We start from the raw sequence: 19,111 nt of genomic DNA on the forward strand, positions 1-19,111 counted from the left end.
TTTGTGTAGTGCTAAATTACCAAGTTATTTGAGGGCACGGTGGTGAGGGAAAAATATTCCGTTCTAAATAGAAACAAGACTCAGTGTGGGCTGCACCAAGACAGACAAAAAGACAGAGGATCTGAGGCTTGGATGATACAACATTGCGTTGGTGCACCAATGATAGTAGTCGTTTATAATTACTGTAATTTAACCCTACTGTCAACAGAAGAGATGAGATCACGTCACACATGCAAGTCTCGAGTCATATTTCTTGTAAGTAAAGTCACGAGATATCAAATCAAATCCTGTGATAAGTCAAGTCACCTTATTAATGCTGTCCTACCTGTAGTATGTTATGTTCATAAAGAGATCAAATAATGTTATTGTTGGCCAGTTGGCCATATCTGTACGTTTAACACCACTCATAATAATGCACTCTAATTTAATCCATTTTCAAAGCATGACTTCAGAAATCATTCATCCATCCATCCATCCATCCATCCATATTCTGAGCCGCTTATCCTTTCAAGGGTGGCTGGAGGTCTGGAGCTCATCCCAGCTATCTTTGGGCAGGAGCCGGGGTACACCCTGAACTGGTTGCCAGCCAATCACAGGGATCATATAAATGATGAATGACTGAAGGCTTTTAGGTGCCCCTTATAGTGCCTAAAATATGGTCGTTCAATTACCAACTGAGTGTCAATCAAAACTTGGTTCACACACCAAACAGCTTGTGTCTTTATTTTATTTTATTTTATTTTTTCAACTTGACAGACTACATTTGTCTACTTGCTATCTTTAATTTCCTTTTTCAGTCCTTGCATTTTCAAAATATCAGATTTGAATGTGTTTTGTCCATAATTACAAAATATAAGTAAACTCTGCTTTGATTGGCTTGGCCCTTTGCAGGGATACATAAGTGCGCCAGCCATATTGAATGTATCAGATCTGCTCTGTAAACTATCACGTTAATGAGACTGAACTTCATAAAGTGCCTTTCTATAAGGTGCACAAAGTTTATGCCTTCCATTCACACACACAAAGTTGAGTTGAGGTAAGGGGTCGAGAGCTGTTGGTTCGCCACCCCTGACATAGGTCAATGCCATTTGATGAGATTGAACACTTCCAACGGTTAGAAAATAATCCCTTTCCTCCTGTTAGGAACCTGAACCATTTAAGGACTGTTCCATTTAGTTTTCAATGTGTTTTATATGGTATATTATGTTCTACTGTATCAAAAGATGTACTGAGGTCCAAGAAAACCAGAACTAACCCCTTACCTGAGTCAGTATTCAAACTTGTATCCGTTAGCACTTTTATAAGAGTAGATTCTGTACTGTCGTGAGTTTGGAAATATAGACTATATATAGAAAATATGTCTATATATAGACTGATTTATGCATGCATATGTTACACAGTAAAGTCAGTAATCTTGGAGTGAACAAAGCTTCTTGTTAGTTTATATCTGCTCCCTCCATTGTTTTCAGCAGGCTGATGTTGTCATCACAGCGCAGTGTTATAACGTGGGCCTTTTCTCCAGCTAATATCCATGACAACATTATTCCTCCTGACCACAAAAAGATGCACTGTTTTCGTGACTCATCAAGAGACTAAGTTGTGGTAAGGCTATTAAAAAAAGATGTCTGTTTCCCCTGTATAGTGCTAATAAGTGCAGAAATGTCATCTGATGAGAAAACAGTGTCAAGTGACACAGTTAAGTAGGTATGAGTTCACTTGTATCATTTTCAATGTTTCATACATTCAGCCAAAGTAACTAATTACTTTCCTGGCAAAATCAATGCATCACTCCAAAATGCCACCATTTTAAGTAAGTAGCAAAGTAGCACATTACTTTCCCCAAGAAATTAGAATAGAATTTAAACCCTCAATAACAACTTTTGAATCTTGAGTGCTACTAACCATGTATGAATTAGTGTTATTTAGTGAATGAACTGAACCGAGTCAGTTTATTATCTTTCTGCTGGGCTGCCACCTTCCAGCGTGACGCGAGCGGGTTGCCTGGGAGCGGAAACGGAATCATTGAAGGGTTCTGTCACTCACTTCTGACTATTTGGCGAATGACCATTGAACAACCAGCGACAGGCACTACCATGCAGGCAGAGAAGGGACTTAAATGAGCTGAGTGATTCGTTTACTGAACTGGTTTATTGAAGAACTGAAGAGTCATTCCTTAAGCTTCATGCTTCATCATTCACTGTACCAGTTTGCTAAGGAACTGAAGAGTGATGTGTTGAGTGAACTGGTGTCGTGAGGAACTGAAGAGCGATTCGTTCTGTGAATTGGTGCACTGTGGAACTGAACAGTGATTCGTCCAGGGGAGGGGCTTAAATGAACGGAGTGACTCATTTAGTGAAACAGTGTACTGAGGAACTGAAAAGTGATTCGTTCGTTTGTGATCCGTTAAGGCGCAATATATTTGTACAATGAGTGATTCCTTTGTCAGAGGAATGACGTACTATGCAGTGAGCATACTCATGAGTGACTTTTAACAGAAAGTCTTTGCGGGGATGGTTTTTACTAGCACCTGTTTTATCAAACTAACGACTAAGTTTGAGTCACTCAAGCACAGGAAAACAAGAACATTTAAAATAAATTAATAATACATGTATATACTTACATATATATATTATTTTCTAATCTGACTTTTAAAGCCTTTTCCTTTTTTGTAATCTCAATCAATAATATACATACAATTTATATAGTGTTTCTCAACACTCAAAGACACTTTCCAATAATCAGATGACAACAGTGAGTGGCAGATGCTGGTGTCAGCGATGCAGTGCACTGGAATTCAGAAAAGTCACGCCAGCTGAGAAGAGCCTAGCTAGATGTAAGTGGACGCAGAAGGATAGTTGGTAGCTAAACTCGCTGCAGACAAAGGTGTTTTTTTTTTTATTTCTCTGCTTTTCCTACTTTAAAATCCAAACAACAACAAGCCATATACATATTGAGTGAACGTAAACTTCAGGAATGGATCATTAACGGAATGAGGAAGCACTTCAATTATTTTAGGAAAACTCTACAATGCTCATAGTAGTGATTATGGGTGTGAAGATCATGTGTTTGGTTTGGTTGGTGTTTGATAGTTATTTGCAAGTGTCAAAAGATGGAACCAGTGACAAGAGTTTTCCCGTCTGGGAGTTACAGTGTTCCCTCACTACTTTGCTCTTCACTTTTTGCGGCTTCAGAGCTTCGTGTTTTTCCCCCATTATCACCCCCCAAAATAAAATCATCAAAAAATAAACTTGGAAAAATACAGCCATATTGGAATATTGCAGGAAGAAGCATTGATACAAGGCACGTGATTGGTCCTTGGCCCGACATTGACCAATGAGAGCATGTGTGGATTTATCTCGTGAGCTGATTGGCTGCGTATCATTGAAGCCTCACCCACAACTTCTGTTGTAGTTTTGTCTCACCCTTTCCTTTGTCCTTTCCACCATTTTCGTCTACACTGTTGACTGTCTGTCCGATAACTTCTCGTTCACAATGCTGCCAAAGCACTGTGCTGATGTGAAAGCTTCCTCCGAAGTGCCCAAGAGGAAGAGGAAAATGAAGATGATGACAATCAGTGAAAAAGTAAAACTTTTGGATATAATCAAAGACTGCAGAAGTTAAGCTTTTGTGGCATGCCATTATGGCGTGAATGAATCCATGGTGCGCTACATAAAGAAGGATGAGTCAAAACCGCTTCAATGAATTTTAATAATGAAGCAAAACTTGTGGTGACTCCACGAAATAAGAGGACTGTTCGAATGGAAGCTGCATTAGCTTTGTGGAGAGCGTATTGTAGAAAAAAAGGTGGTGAGTTTATACACCAACATGATCATGACAAAGGCTAAAGGCCTTTATGATCAAATCCTGCCTGGTGATGATGATAAAGAAGCTGAAGAAAGTGCTGATGAGCCTCAAGCCAGCACTCGTGCTACAAGTCGTGATTCACCCCCTTGAGGATGAGGATTTTTGGCAAGCAAAGGATGGTTTGAAAAAATTCAAAAGCGTTACGGCCTCCGAAGCATGCCTCTGCATGGTGTGGGTTCCTCGTTACGAGGAGGAAGACTTTTTGAACCTTATCAGTGAGGGAGACTAGCTCCCTTTTTTGGGAGAAGGATGCCTTCACGCACATTCCTCTTCAGGGAGGAAGTGAAGAGGCCAGGCTTCAAGCCCCACAAGGATTGTGTAATTGTTGTCCTTTGTGGCAATGTTGCTAGTTTTATGCTGAAACCAGCCCTTATTTATAAAGGAAAATAATCCACAGGCATTAAAAAACAAAAATAAGGCCCTGCTGTCCGTGTACTTAATGCAGAACTCCAAAGCCTGGATTACAAAAGCTCTGTCTCTTGAATGGTTCCTCCATTGCTTCATTCCCCAGGTGAAGCTGTATCTGCTTGAAAAGGACCTCTCCTTTAAAGACCTTCCCCTGATGGACTATGCAGGAGGCCATGCAACGGACCTGCAATATGACGAGGTGCAGAGTTTCTGGTTCTGAACACCACATCTCTAATTCAGATGATGGATGAAGGTATCATTCATGCCTTTAAGCAGTCACTGTGATTTGACCGGCGTGTATGTGCCCGCACGCCATCGCACTATGTCTCACTATGTGCCCGCACGCATCACAGTCGAGCACGAAAAATCACGCGTGTAAAAAATTGTACGGGTAGAAATACATAGATATTTAACGGCGTCGCTTATTTTGTATAGTCTTGCGCAATTGCGCGCTTGTCACACACACTCAGCGCACATGAAAACCGATCCACCGTTGTGAACCACATCCTGACATCTTTTTTTTTCATGCGGGAGCTGCTTCTCAGTTTCCTAGTTTACCTTACACCGCCCCCCTCCACTCTTAAAGGAGTACACTCATAATTACAAACAAAACACACAGCCACAACTTTATATCTGCGGGCATGACTGGTGGACCACACCCGTAACTTTATCTGCATGCATGACTAGTGGACCATACCCGTAACTTTATATCTGCGGGCATGACTGACCACACCCGTACATTTTTTCAAATGTGAGTGACTGCTTTAATGCACTCTACACTCATTCCGCAATGGAGGGCCTTATCTCAGCAGTTGATAACGATGACAGCAAAGAATTCAGCGTGAAAGACTAGTGACGTCGTTACGACATTGCCACATTTGTGTACTATGCAGCAGGCATTAAGGAACATGAAAAGTGAGACCATATGTTCTAGCTTGGAGAAATTATGTCTGAAAGTCTTGCACGACTATCCTGGGTTTACTCCTGATGAAGTTCATCGGTCAGCAGTGGAGAAGATGGTGAAGCTGGCTCACATCATAAGGGATGAAGGATTTGTCGACATGACAGAGGATGAAGGATTTGTCGACATGACAGAGCAAGATGTCTGCACCCTTATTGATTGCCACTCGGACCCACCGACTGTTGACGACCTCCTTGACATGACAAAGTCTGCAAGTAAGGAAGAAGACGAAGACAAAAAAAAAGAGAGTGAAAGTCTCCTTACAATGGAGAACCTGCAACAATTGTGCAACATGGCAAGGACATTGAGACAATTTGCACAAGACTTTGATGACAATAAGGTACGAGCTGTTGAATTTAGCAATCATGTTGACTGGGCTATGTCCTTGAACAGGGGAATTTTGGCCCAGAAGAAAAAACTACACTCCCCATCACCATGTTTCTCTCAAAAATAAAAACCTCACTTCCACCATCAGCACCTCCAGCAGAAGATTAATGTTGACAATGTACTTACTGCAATAAAAATCTTACAGTGCAGCACAAGGTTTTATACTGTATATAAAGATTTAACTCGACACTTGTACTGTTGAAAATTTTTGTCTCAAATGCAAAGTATAAATATGTACTGTACTGTTGACATATTTTAAACATTTTGGTATCCACATACATGCACAAAAACCACAAAAAACAACTCCTTATCTCAAAGGTAAAAAAAACTTCGCTATTTACACCACCAGCGCCTACAGCTGAAAATTCTATGTGTGAATTTAGAATAAATCCCCTTGGTCAAACCAGCAAAATATAACAAACCAGTTGTATTGTGTTTAACACAATTTAATCATACATAATGCAATACAATACAATTCAATACAATAAAAACCCAACACAAAATACAGGTACAAAGACAGTTTAGTTATGTGTAACATGAGCTAACGAGCCAAAGGACGTATAGTCACCACAGTCCGAACGGATGATCCTGTAGGCGAATGTTATTTGTTCCTGAAGGTGAATGTTATTTCCAGCGAATGTTCCAGAAATGTCCAAAAGACAAGAGGCAGAAGGCAGTGTGGCGGAAAGAGAGTCATTACTTTTCCGAAGCAGTGGGTGGTTGTAAGAAGCTCCAAAAATGCAAGTCCAAAAGCCATCCATCCTTTAATGGGCACTTCTCGAAAGTTCCACAAAGATCCACGTCTGACGATGTAATAGAGTCCCCGTCTTTCAGAACGTAAAACAAAAGATCCGCGTCAGATGACATAACTAAAGAAAGTACGTAAGAAAGAAACATAGAGAATAAAGAATAAATAACTAAATAATATACACTCAGCAATCGGCCGAGTGAGGAATGTTAATTAGATATTATCCATTGGCCTGGCTGAAAAAAAAATTGGCTTTTTGTTGCAGCTAATTTTATATATATATATATATATGCATGGTGTCGCAGCTGCAGAACATTGGCCTTGGCCTCACCTGTGTGGAGTTTGCATGTTGTCCCTGTGCCTGCATGTGGGTTTTCTCCGTGCACTCAAGTTTCCTCCCACATCCCCCCAAAAAACATGCATTAATTGAAGACTCTAAATTGCCACTAAGTGTGATTGTGAGTGCGACTATTGTCTGTCTCCATGTGCCCTGCAATTGCCTGGCACCAGTTCAGGGTGTACCCTGACTCCTGCTCGTTGATAGATGGGATAGGCTCCAGCACTCCCATGACCCTCTTGAGGATAAGCAGCACAGAAAATGATTTTGTGTGTGTGTGTAGATAGATAGATAGATAGATAGATAGATAGATAGATAGATAGATAGATAGATAGATAGATAGATAGATAGATAGATAGATTAGATAGATAGATAGATAGATAGATAGATACTTTTTTAACGGTGTCATAAACTTTACCCAGTGTTTTAAAACCTGACGGGCATTCATTTGAGTACTTAGGAGAATTGTACATATGCTCACGCCTTGCCCTTAGTCTCCCGACTTCTCCTTCCAAAAGCCTTTCATTTGAACGGGAATGTGTTGAGTTTTTATATTCATTGTAGCGTTTATGATTAAGTTAGATGATAACTTTACCAATTTATAATCTCGTCCCAAAAATCTAACTGCTAACTTTGACCAATGAGTTATCCTCTCCTGATACCAAATTATGGTTTCAGATTAAAACACTTAAATATTTTGATATACTGAAGGATATAATGCGTGAAAATCATGACGTCTCATTGCCCACGAATGGGTTAAGATAACATAGATGTTAATTATGTGAGCAGACACAAAGCTAAACTAACCAATAATATCTGTTTTTTCTCATATCACAGATTATAGATAATGGGCTGTGTGCAATGCAAGGATAAAGAAGCTAGCAAACTCACAGACGACAGAGATACCAGCATCTCCCAGGGCGCAGGCTACCGCTATGGGGCCGACCCCACACCAGAGTACTACCCCAGCTTTGGGGTCACAGCTATCCCCAACTACAACAACTTCCACACGCCTGTCGGACAGGGGATGACAGTTTTTGGTGGAGTCAGCACTTCATCTAACACTGGAACCCTCAGGAGTTGTGGGGGGACAGGTAATGTATTAAAGAAGTTACTGATTTACTCCCTTTGTTTTTTTTACAATGTAAAACAGTTGTCAGGTTTTATGACAAGTTGTCTAATATTTATTTTGCTGAGTAGTGAGAACTTTGCCCCGGGAATTGAATTCAGGCTTCAGCCTTCCTGTTTGGATTATGTTGTCCCCCTGCTTGCATGGGTTTTCTCCGGAAACTCCGGCTTCCTCCCACGTTACAAAAACATGCATACCTACACAGAGAGTTAGCTTCTTGTTCTACGGGGAATTAAGGTAGATTCTTCTTCTTCCAAGTGCAATTGAGGTACATTGTTCTTGTATGCACAATTGCGGTAAATTCTTCTTCTCCTACATGCGTTGAAAGTAAAGTTTTCTTTTTCTACACATTGGAGTCATCTGTGCATGCCCAACCCACAGTGTATTATAGAGAAATATAAAGTATAGAGTTTTAAACATTACATCAAACAAGTTTTTGTTGGATGTTTAAACTCACAGCTGCAAGGGACAAAAAAGTATATATTTTAACCACATCGTTAAATATGCCACAGAGTTCACACCACCTGAAAAAAGTAGCCGCTTGTCATCCGGAAAATACAGTATGTTTCAGTGACATGGGACAAGTTTTTACATACTGTGCAGTCTTCTTCTTCTTCTTTTCCTTTTGGCGTGTCCTGTGAGGGGTCGCCACAGCATGTCACCTTTTTCCATCTAAGCCTTTCTCCTGCATCTTCCTCTCTAACACCAACTGCCCTCATGTCTTCCCTCACAACATCCATCAACCTTCTCTTTGGTCTTCTTCTCACTCTTTTACCTGGCAGCTCCATCCTCAGAACATTTCTATCAATATACTCACTCCCTCGCCTCTGGACATGCCCATCGAAGTCTGCTCTCTCGAACCTGGTCTCTAAAACATCAAATTTTGGCTGTCCCTCTATTGACCTCATTTCTAATGCTATCCAACCTGCTCACTCCTACCGAGGACCTCAGCATCTTAATTTCTGCCCCTTCCAGTTCTGCCTCCTGTTGTTTCTTCAGTACATCATTCCCATCCTAACCACTGTTTTAAAAACTTTACCCTTCATCCTAGCACAGACTCTTCTGTCACAGAACACACCAGACACTTTCCGCCAGCTGTTCCAGCTTGGTTGGGCCCGTTTCTTCACCTCCTGATCACACTCTCCTTTGCTCTGGATTGTTGACCCCAAGTATTTGAGGTCATCCGCCCTCACTATCTCTTCCCCCTGGAGTCTCACTCTTCCTCCTCCACTTGTTTCATTCACGCACATATGTTATGTTTTACTTCTGCTAATCTTCATTCTTCTCCTTTCCAGTGCATGCCTCTATCTTTAGAACTGTTCCTCCACCTGTTCCCTGCTTTCACTGCGTATCACAATGTCACCTGTCAAGGAGATTCCAGTCTGACATCATCTGTCAGCTTATTCATTACCACAGGAAACAGGAAGGGGCTCAGAGCTGATCTCTGATACAGTCCCACCTCTACCTTAAATTCTTCTTTCACACCTACGGCACACCTCACCACTGTTCTGCTGCCCTCATACGTGTCCTGTACTATTATGACATATTTCTCCATCATACCAGATGTACGCATGCAATACCACAGTTCCTCTCTTGGTATTCTGTGATGCGCTTTCTCTAGATCCACAAAGACACAATGTACTGTAGCTCCTTCTGACCATCTCTGTACTTTTCCACTCGCATCCTCAAGGGAAATAATGCATCTGTGGTACTTTTTCTTGGCATGAAACCATACTGTTACTTGCAGATATTTACTTCTGTCCTGAGTTAAGCCTCCACTTCTCTTTCCCATAACTTCATTGTGTGGCTTATCAACTTTATTCCCCTATAATTCCCACAGCTCTCCACATCGCCTTTGTTCTTAAAAATGGGAAGTAGTACACTTTTCCTCCATTCTTCAGGCATCTTCTGGCCTGCAAGTATCCTGTTGAATAGGTTGGATAAAAACTCCACAGCCACCTCTCCCAATTGCTTCCATACCTCCACCACGTCATTAGGACCAACTGCCTTTCCATTTTTCATCTTCTTTATGCCTTTCTAACTTCTCCCTTACTAATCATTGCCACATCATGGTGAGTTACACTTGTCTCTTCTACTCTTGCTTCTCTCTCATTTTCTTCATTCATCAACTTCTCAAAGTCCATCAATTTAGCACACTACTGGCACCAGTCAACAAATTTCCATTGCTATTCTTAATCTCCCTTACCTGTAGCACATCTTTCCCATCTCTATCCCTCTGCCTGACCAACCTGTAGAGATCCTTTTCTCCTTCTTTTTTGTCCAACCCGGTGTACATGTCGTCATATGCCTCTTTTGTTGCCTCTTGTTTACCCTTCGCCACCTCTACCTATACATCACAATGTATTCCTTTCGCCTCTCTGTGTCCCACTTCTTCTTCTTCAGTAATCTCTTTCCTTGTATGACTTCCTGTATTTTGGGGTTCCACCACCAAGCCTCCTTCTCCCCTTTCCTACCAGAAGATACACCAAGTACTCTCCTGTCTGTCTCTCTGATCACCTTGGCTGTAATAGTCTAGTCTTCTGGGAGCTTCACCTGTCCATCAAGAGCCTGTCTCACCTCTTTCCAAAAGGCCGCACAACATTCTTCCTTTCTCAGCTTCCACCACACGGTTCTCTGCTCTGTCTTTGTCTTCTTAATCTTCCTCCCCACTACCAGAGTCTTCTTACACAACAGCATCCTATGCTGATGAGCTACACTCTCTCCTCCCAGTACCTTACAGTCAGTTACCTCCTTTTAGATTACTCATTACTCCATATACTATTACATCGTCTGCACAAAATACAATCCACTTGTGTGCTTCTACCCTCTGCTGGCAGTTGAGGTCCTCATGGCTGCAGTAAAAATAGTTGATACCACAGCTGGTTTCAGCCTCAAAAGGCATGCTTTTTGCATTTTGTCTCTGTAGGGCCTTTTTAAGAAGGGGGACCAGAGGGTGTGTTCCAACTATAGGGCGATCACAATCCTGAGCCTCCCTGGTAAGGTCTATTCATTGGTGCTGGAGAGGAGGGTGCGTCAGGAAGTCGCAACTCAGATTCAGGAGGACCAATGTGGTTTTCGTCCCTCGGGGAGTCCTGTGGGGGGTTCTCTGGGACTATGGGGTACAGAACCCCCTGATACGGGCTGTTCTCTCCCTGTACGACCTGTGTCAGAGGTTGGTCCGCATTGCTGGCAATAAGTGAGACTCTTTTCCGGTGAGAGTTGGACTCCGCCAAGGCTGCCCTTTGTTTTGTGTGATTTTGTCCCTAACTTTTTTTGGGACAGAATCTCTCGGCGCAGCCGAGGCATCGAAAGTGTCCGGTTTGGTGCCCACCTAGGACACGCTGGAGAGACTATGTCTCTCAGCTGGCCTTGGAACACCTCGGGATCCCTCTGGAAGAGCTGGAAGTAGTGGCTGAGGAAAGGATGTCTGGGTATTCCTGCTGAAGCTGCTTCCCCCGCGACCCAACCCAGAGAAGCGGTAGAAAATGGATGGATGAATATAGGTTATGGATAAATATGGAAGATCATACAGTCCTTTGGGAACTGTAGTTCACTTACTGTGTGTCAACTAGAAGTTATTCCTTTGGGCTGCAGCATAATATTCATGGCTCTCCAGACCAAGCACAAGCAAATTTACGTCCAAGTTGTTTTTTTTCCTTCGTGTTGCTAAAGCTATCGTGCTGAAATCTCCACCTTCGTTTCTTTTTCATCTTTGCAGAAGACAGCGGATTTTTGTCAAAATGTCATTTTCCCATTCATTCTTCAATAATGTGAAGTTTATCAGTACCATTTGGTGAAAAGAAGCCCCACACCATCATGATCCCACCTTCAAACTTCACTGTTGGTATGATTTTTGGGGCGGTAATGTGCAGTGCCATTACTTCTACAACAGTTAAATTTTGCTCTCATCCAACCACATAACATTCTCCCTATATTTAACTGGCTTCTACAAATTCTGTTCACCAAACTTTAAACATGCTTTTTTTCACCAATGAGTCTTGCGTAGTGGGCATGCATACAGGCCATGCCAGTGGAGTGCATCACTCACTGTTGTGCTTGTGACAACAGTACCTGCTAATTCCAGGTCTATTTGAAGCTCTCCATAGGTGGTCCTTGGCTCTTGGACAACTGTTCGGATCATTTCTTACACTCCTTTATCAAAAATCTTGTGAGGAGCACCAGATTAAGGCAAATTTCTGGTGTGGTATGATTGGTTTTCCAATTATGTATTATGGCCCCCACCCTACTCACTGGAGCCTTCAGAAACTGAGACATCTGCCTGTAACCAATGCCGTTGTTATGTTTATCGACAATTAGTTTACGATGTTGGAACTATAGAGGTGCATGTACTGTGTTTGCATGTTGCTATGTGGATGGACGATGACATCATGCGTTGGCTCAAGTCTGATCATGCCCAGACAGGCCTTTGGGGGCGTTGATATGACAATTTATGATTTACTAAGAATTTATATGTTCACTGTTTAATGACATAAAAATACCATGCACATGTACCATGGGAATAAGGGATTTCAGTACTATGATCAATCTTTGCCTTGACACAATCGACCACTTTGGGTCTAACTTATCATTGTATAATCTTTGGAGCATGGTTGAGAATATGTGGTCAGATGAGGTGTGAGTATGAGACTGGGAATGTGGGGGGCCCACTTGGTGCCCTACTTGGGGGGAATGAGGCCTCCTGCAGGTGGGAGGGTTCTATGGGATTTCACAGAGGGAGCCTCTTGGTGACCTGTTCACTCCCAGCCGTCTTAAATCTATTGAAAAGCATATTATCAGTGTATCAAGAGGTGTTTGGACAGGCAACCAGATGTGAGTGACTAGTGAAGGAGTATCTTTGGGACTTGTCTCGTCCCTAAGGTCATAAATGTGGGAGATCTTCTGTACGATTTCCAGCTGTTTGATTTCTGGAAATGCTGTTTCCTGCATCTGATGATACAAATTTCAGCGTGACTTCTGAGTTAATTTCAGTTGGGGGGATTTCCAGCCCCAGTGAATTTCCAGTGGAGCACTTCTGGTTCAATTCTGGTTTCCGGTTTGACTTACAGCCAGATTTCTTGTCCCGTTTCCTGAGATGTCATTTCAGATGGCGTCCACACTTCTGGCTTTGGGTCATAAATCATCACCCATCAAGTTTTCCATAAAGTGGATTGTACAGCTTTCGACTGAATTTTGTTAAGGTCCTCGTTGGCCAACCTCATAGATGTCAATAAGGCCAACCAGTAATGGGATCTGTAAGGAAAAGCTCATGGTTGCCACTATTATTAGTAAGAACTTTCAGTCCACAATATCTGAGAATTGTTCTTCTTTTAGAATAAATATTGCAAAAAGTCACAAAACAACACTTGCCCAAGATTGTCTTTTGATCTTATTTCTGTTTCTCCCTCTAAGCTGTGGTCTTGTGACATATGCTGAAGTTTTTGTACAGCAGTTCGAATGCCAAAATTGTGTGCAACTTTAGAGACATTATTTCCAGAGAATTGTGGTCAAATTTTGCACACTGAGGGGTGAGGTTCAACTGTTAATACATTTGCATATGTGCACTGACTCAGATGACTTCTGCACATTGTTAAAAATGAACTACAACATCCTGAATTCCCAGCAATCCCCATGTTAGAGGGACAGCCTCAGAAATTGCCACATCCACCCCGGTGCGACCCACCCCTGAGAAATTGTCCAACTGCTAATAGCACACGGCTTTGTGTGGAGAAAAAATTGTTTAGGAAGTGAATATTCCTTCTCAGGATTTACTTTATATTTCCTTTATATTTGGCTGAACTCTTAATCTACCTTGAACTCAGATTTTTCCACAATTAATAGAACTCAACTGGTATATTTCTCTCAGTGTATATTCCAAATCCACCTAGTGCCAAAAGCATAAAAAGGTGCTTATCTTTTAAAAGTCCTACCTCTTTCAAGGATAATTTGGTATTTGGTATTTTGCCCTAAATACAGTTGTAATACAGCAGTGCAACCAACTAATACCACCCGTCAGGCTCATCATAAAAGAATTTAAACCGCATTAAGCGTCACAAATGTAATTGACTCGCGGTTGCTGATTTGCTAATGTAACATATTTTAAAGGGATTCAGCTAGTCCTATGACCTTGTGTGACTGCAGCTGATAGAGTGTCATCAATAAACCCATTTATAGTTCCCAGCCACACAAGTGACCTAATAGAAACATGCACACATTGTGATGCGTTCAGGGTCTTGTGATTCCAAAAGATTTTCTTAAGCGTTTTCCTCTGTCTCGTTTTGATATTCACATGAATAACAGCAGACCCTTCCCGTAAGCAATCCTATCAATATAAACCACTCATCCATCTAAAAACTTTTTGCCCAGAGCTTTCTGGGATCCTGGTTAGAGCGTCTGAAGTCAAATGACTTGAACTCTTATCAAAAGAAACTTTACCAGACTTTCTAAAAGACTCCATTCAACCTCCATTTGTCAAGCTATGAAAAGAGATTAAAGGCTGTAGTAAACACAGGCCAGATCAAATACTTTTTAGTGATGCTTTTTAATTATAAAGCCATTTGATATCGAAGACAAAACTATTTAAGCCCATTTAAAATTGTTCCACACAAGCGACACGTTCAAATATTTTGTGATCATTGATTGTTTTTGCTGTTGGTATTTAAGTGACTTGGAATTTAACATTGGCAAAGAAGACCTACTTTCCTATTTCCCATTTTGGTAACAAAGATTTCAGTCAGTGTGACAATAAGGCAGGAACACTGCAAGCGTTGGAGCAATGAAAAACAACCTTCTGTTAAATGTTGAAATTCCCAAAATACAGGCATTATCCAGTTTTTCATCTGGATCTGCTCAATAATCATTTTGAACAACTGTGTGGATTGCAACAAGTTGGACGACTGGATTATCCCAGTCTTCTTGTAATCTTCTTCTTTTCCTTTCGGCTTGTCCCGTTAGGGGTCGCCAGAGCGTGTCATCTTTTGCCATCTTAGCCTATCTCCTGCATCTTCCTCTGTAACCCCAACTGCCCTCATGTCTTCCCTCACCACATCCATAAACCTTCTCATTGGTCTTCTTCTCGCTCTTTTGCCTGGGAGCTCAATGCTCAGCATCCTTCTACCAATATACTCACTCTCTCGCCTCGGAACATGTCCAAACCATCGAAGTCTGCTCTCTCGAATCTTGTCTCCAAAACATCCAACTTTGGCTGTCACTCTAATGAGCTCATTTCTAATCCTATCCAACCTGGTCACTCCGAGCGAGAACCTCAACATCTTCATTTCTGCTACCTCCAGTTCTGCTTCCTGTTGTTTCTTCAGTGCCACCGTCTCTAATCCGTACATCATGGCCGGCCTCACCACTGTTTTGGAAACTTTGCCCTTCATCCTAGCAGACACTCTTCTGTCACATAACACACCAGACACCTTTCGCCAGCTGTTCCAACCTGCTTGGACCCGTTTCTTCACTTCCTGACCACACTCTCCATTGCTCTGTATTGTTGACCACAAGTATTTGAAGTCCTCCACCCTCACTATCTCTTCTCCCTGTAGCCTCACTCTTCCCCCTCCACTTTTCTCATTCACGCACATATATTCTGTTTTACTTCGGCTAATCTTCATTCCTCTCCTTTCCAGTGCATGTCTCCATCTTTCTAATTGTTCCTCTGCATGCTCCCTGCTTTCACTGCATATGACAATATCATCTGCGAACATCATGGTCCAAGGGGATTCCAGTCTAACCTCATCTGTCAGCCTATCCATTACCACTGCAAACAGGAAGGGGCTCAGAGCTGATCCCTGATGCAGTCCCACCTCCACCTTAAATTCCTCTGTCACACCTAATGCACATCTCACCATTGTTCTGCTGCCATCATACATGTCCTGTACTATTTTAACATACTTCTCTGCCACACCAGACTTACGCATGCACTACCACAGTTCCTCTCTTGGTACTCTGTCATAGGCTTTCTCTAGATCCACAAAGACACAATGTAGCTCCTTCTGACCTTCTCTGTACTTTTCCACTAGCATCCTCAAGGCAAATAATGCACCTGTGGTACTCTTTCTAGGCATGAAACCATACTGTTGCTCGCAGATACTTACTTCTGTCCTGAGTCTAGCCTCCACTACTCTTTCCCATAACTTCATTGTGTGGCTCATCAACTTTATTCCTCTATAGTTCCCACAGCTCTGAACATCCCCTTTGTTCTTAAAAATGGGAACTAGAACACTTTTCCTCCATTCTTCAGGCATCTTTTTGCCCGGTAGTATTCTGTTGAATAAGTTGGTCAAAAACTCCACAGCCATCTCTCCAAATTGCTTCCATACCTCTACCGGTATGTCATCAGGACCAACTGCCTTTCCATTTTTCATCCTTTGTAGTGCCTTTCTGACTTCCCCCTTAGTAATCATTTCCACTTCCTGGTCCTTCACTCTTGCCTCTTCAACTCTTCCTTCTCTCTCATTTTCTTCATTCATCAACTTCTCAAAGTATTCTTTCCATCTATTTAGGACACTACTGGCACCAGTCAACACATTTCCATCTCTATCCTTAATCACCCTTACCTGCTGCAAATCCTTCCCATCTCTATCCCTCTGTCTGGCCAACCTGTAGAGATTCTTTTCTCCTCCTTTCGTGTCCAACCTGGTGTACATGTCTTCATATGCCTCTTGTTTAGCCTTTGCCATCTCTACCTTTGCCCTATGTCGCATCTCGATGTACCCCTTTCGCCTCTCCTCAGTCCTCTCAGTACCCCACTTCTTCTTTGCTAATCTCTTTCCTTGTATGACTCCTTGTATTTTGGGGTTCCACCACCAAGTCTCCTTCTCCCCTTTCCTACTAAAAGACACACCAAGTACTCTCCTGCCTGTCTCTCTGATTACCTTGGCTGTCGTTGTCCAGTCTTCCAGGAGCTTCCGCTTTCCATCGAGAGCCTGTCTTACCTCTTTCCGAAAGTCTGCACAACATTCTTCCTTTCTCAGCTTCCACCACATGGTTCTCTGCTCTACCTTTGTCTTCTTAATCTTCCTACCCACCACCAGAGTCATCCTACACACTGCCATCCTATGCTGTCGAGCTATACTCTCCCCTACCACTACTTTACAGTCAGTAACCTTAGATGAATGCTCATATTTGTTTGGCACAGTTTTTACGCCGGATGCCCTTCCTGACGCAACCCTCTGCATTTATCCGAGCTTGGGACCGGCCTCCAGATTGCACTTCTTGTAATATGGAATTAAAATAATATAATCAATCGTATATAATACACTGCTTCAGTCAAGTAACCTTTTTTTTTTTAATTTACATTTTTCAGCTCCACTCCAAAGATCCTGCCTGTAAGTTAGATTCAGTCTTACTTCTCCCTTCATTGCATTTTCTGTTCATGATAAACAGAAAAATAAATTAAACTTCTGAATGCTGTTTCTTTAACTGTAAAGACCTTTAAATTTCTCTATTCAATGTGGCCTCCATTCACTTTTACCTTGAACCTGCGTAAGTGCACAAGGTGCGTTCAGGGACGCTGTGTAAATGTAAGAACGTTTTCTAGAACTGTTACGTAGAACTGTAATCTGTTGTGATGGGATGTGAGGCTGGCACAGGGCCGGGCAGCAGCTGGACCAGCTCAGTTGAAACCCTGCAAAGCATCCCAAATGCTTACATCAGTAACCTGAACTAAGAAATCACATTCCTTTTCAGTTTGACTTAACACGTAACCTGTGATTGCCGGAGGCAGTCAATTGTATTTTGAAAAAAAGAACAAGTAAAATGAATTCTATGAACCAGATGGACATAAGCTCTTATGAGCCTCCTAGTGCATTGGATGTGTAGGTGAGAAACATTTGGGAACCTATTCAATAAATATTGTATCCAATTTTTAAAAACATCAAAATGTACATATGAAGAGTTTGTTTTCAAAATGAGACATATCCGTTTTTTTCATTTTGAGAAAAGGGCTTGGTATTGAAGTGAAAACAATAAACTCAATTTATGTTTCTCACTATTGGGGGATGGAAAGAGATGCTAAAAAGTAACTAAACACCATACTACAAAAAAATATTGACTTTAATATTCACTGAGTTTTTTTGATGACAAATTTCATTTTTTCTCCAAAATGAGACATATCCAAACATTCTATTCTTGGCAAAGTGAGACATATCCAAATTTCGACTTAAACCTTCAGGAGCAGCTGTATTTTTTTTAAAAAATCAGTTGCTTTTGATAGGCAATCATGAAAACTATTTGCCTTTCAACATTTCAAGCATTTTAAAATAATATTTAAGACCATGACCACCACATTTAGAGAGTTAGGTATCAGAAATAAGGGTCAGTCACCAGTCACAATTTTCGCAATTAGCTCACTAATGTCAGATGTTGAAAAAGGAGATGAAAAAATGGGAATTTCTTTTAAAAAGGTGTTTTACAGTTATTTAGAAACTGTTTGTTTGTTCAGTATGAGGTCTTGGAAATGCTGAGTTTACATCATTGTAATTTTGTGTATCTGTATGCGATTCTGCAATCCGACATCTGCAGGCATTGTGTCACTCAGTTGATTAATTTTGTTTATAAGTTGATGTGAGATCATTAAGAAAGTAAACTGCTTCAAACCAGTCTACCAAGGTTAATATGGGTTGCGAGGGATACCAGCAGAAAAAAATAGGTAGTCGATCTCATACACACATCTCCAAAATTAAATCAGTTTCAAACTCACAAATTCACTGTTTGAAATCTGACTCATTGAGTCTGCTTTCTTTTGATTTTATTTATAGCTGTCGCTGTCGGGGGAAAGAACACTGCACAATAGGATATAAGTCTGTAGTAATAATAACAGTATTCATAATGCTCATAGACAGAAATTGAGTCTACTCCAAGGGTGTTGATTTCCTTTTAATGTCAACTTTTCTTAAGTCATAGCCGATAACTTTCCTTATAAAAAAATGGCAAAAAAAAAGATTGCATAGAATTATTAAAAATTTTTTCATTTATTAATGATCGTTGGTGAAATATTTTGAACAACAAAATGAGAAGATACCGGAACTTCCCTCTAGACGAATTCTGATTGGATGCTGGTTGCTTCAGCAGCGCACGCTGATTGAACGAAATTATGTCGCATTTTGCTCTAAAAAAAGATCTCGATATGTCGCATTTTGAAATAAAACGCGATCTTCCTTGGCTGATATAGAACGATATGTAGCACTTTGAACAAAAATCACAGTATCCCGATAACTACCATGGATAATTTTGGCGCGAGTTTCATAAGTCTGAAAAATGCCTATGTCGCGTTTT

The 19,111-nt window shown here is 41.3% G+C and overlaps 1 protein-coding gene across 32 annotated transcripts in view; it reads left to right on the plus strand.

The window, feature by feature from the left end:
* LOC133496377 (tyrosine-protein kinase Fyn) overlaps nt 1–19,111 on the plus strand; it is a 112,529-nt gene that overhangs the window by 65,133 nt on the left and 28,285 nt on the right. For 11 of the 32 annotated variants that reach the window (XM_061811901.1, XM_061811882.1, XM_061811881.1 and 8 more), the window contains 2 exons: nt 1,470–1,602; nt 7,543–7,799. In XM_061811901.1, the coding sequence (XP_061667885.1) occupies nt 7,553–7,799 (247 nt within the window). In that variant the 5' untranslated portion in view covers nt 1,470–1,602; nt 7,543–7,552. Of the gene's footprint in view, nt 1–1,469; nt 1,603–4,375; nt 4,526–7,542; nt 7,800–19,111 lie in introns of all 32 variants that reach the window. The other 21 variants (XM_061811895.1, XM_061811890.1, XM_061811885.1 and 18 more) reach the window with 5 other exon arrangements.

Source organism: Syngnathoides biaculeatus, chromosome 23, assembly GCF_019802595.1.
Source record: "Syngnathoides biaculeatus isolate LvHL_M chromosome 23, ASM1980259v1, whole genome shotgun sequence".
In the NCBI taxonomy this organism is placed as follows: domain Eukaryota; kingdom Metazoa; phylum Chordata; class Actinopteri; order Syngnathiformes; family Syngnathidae; genus Syngnathoides; species Syngnathoides biaculeatus.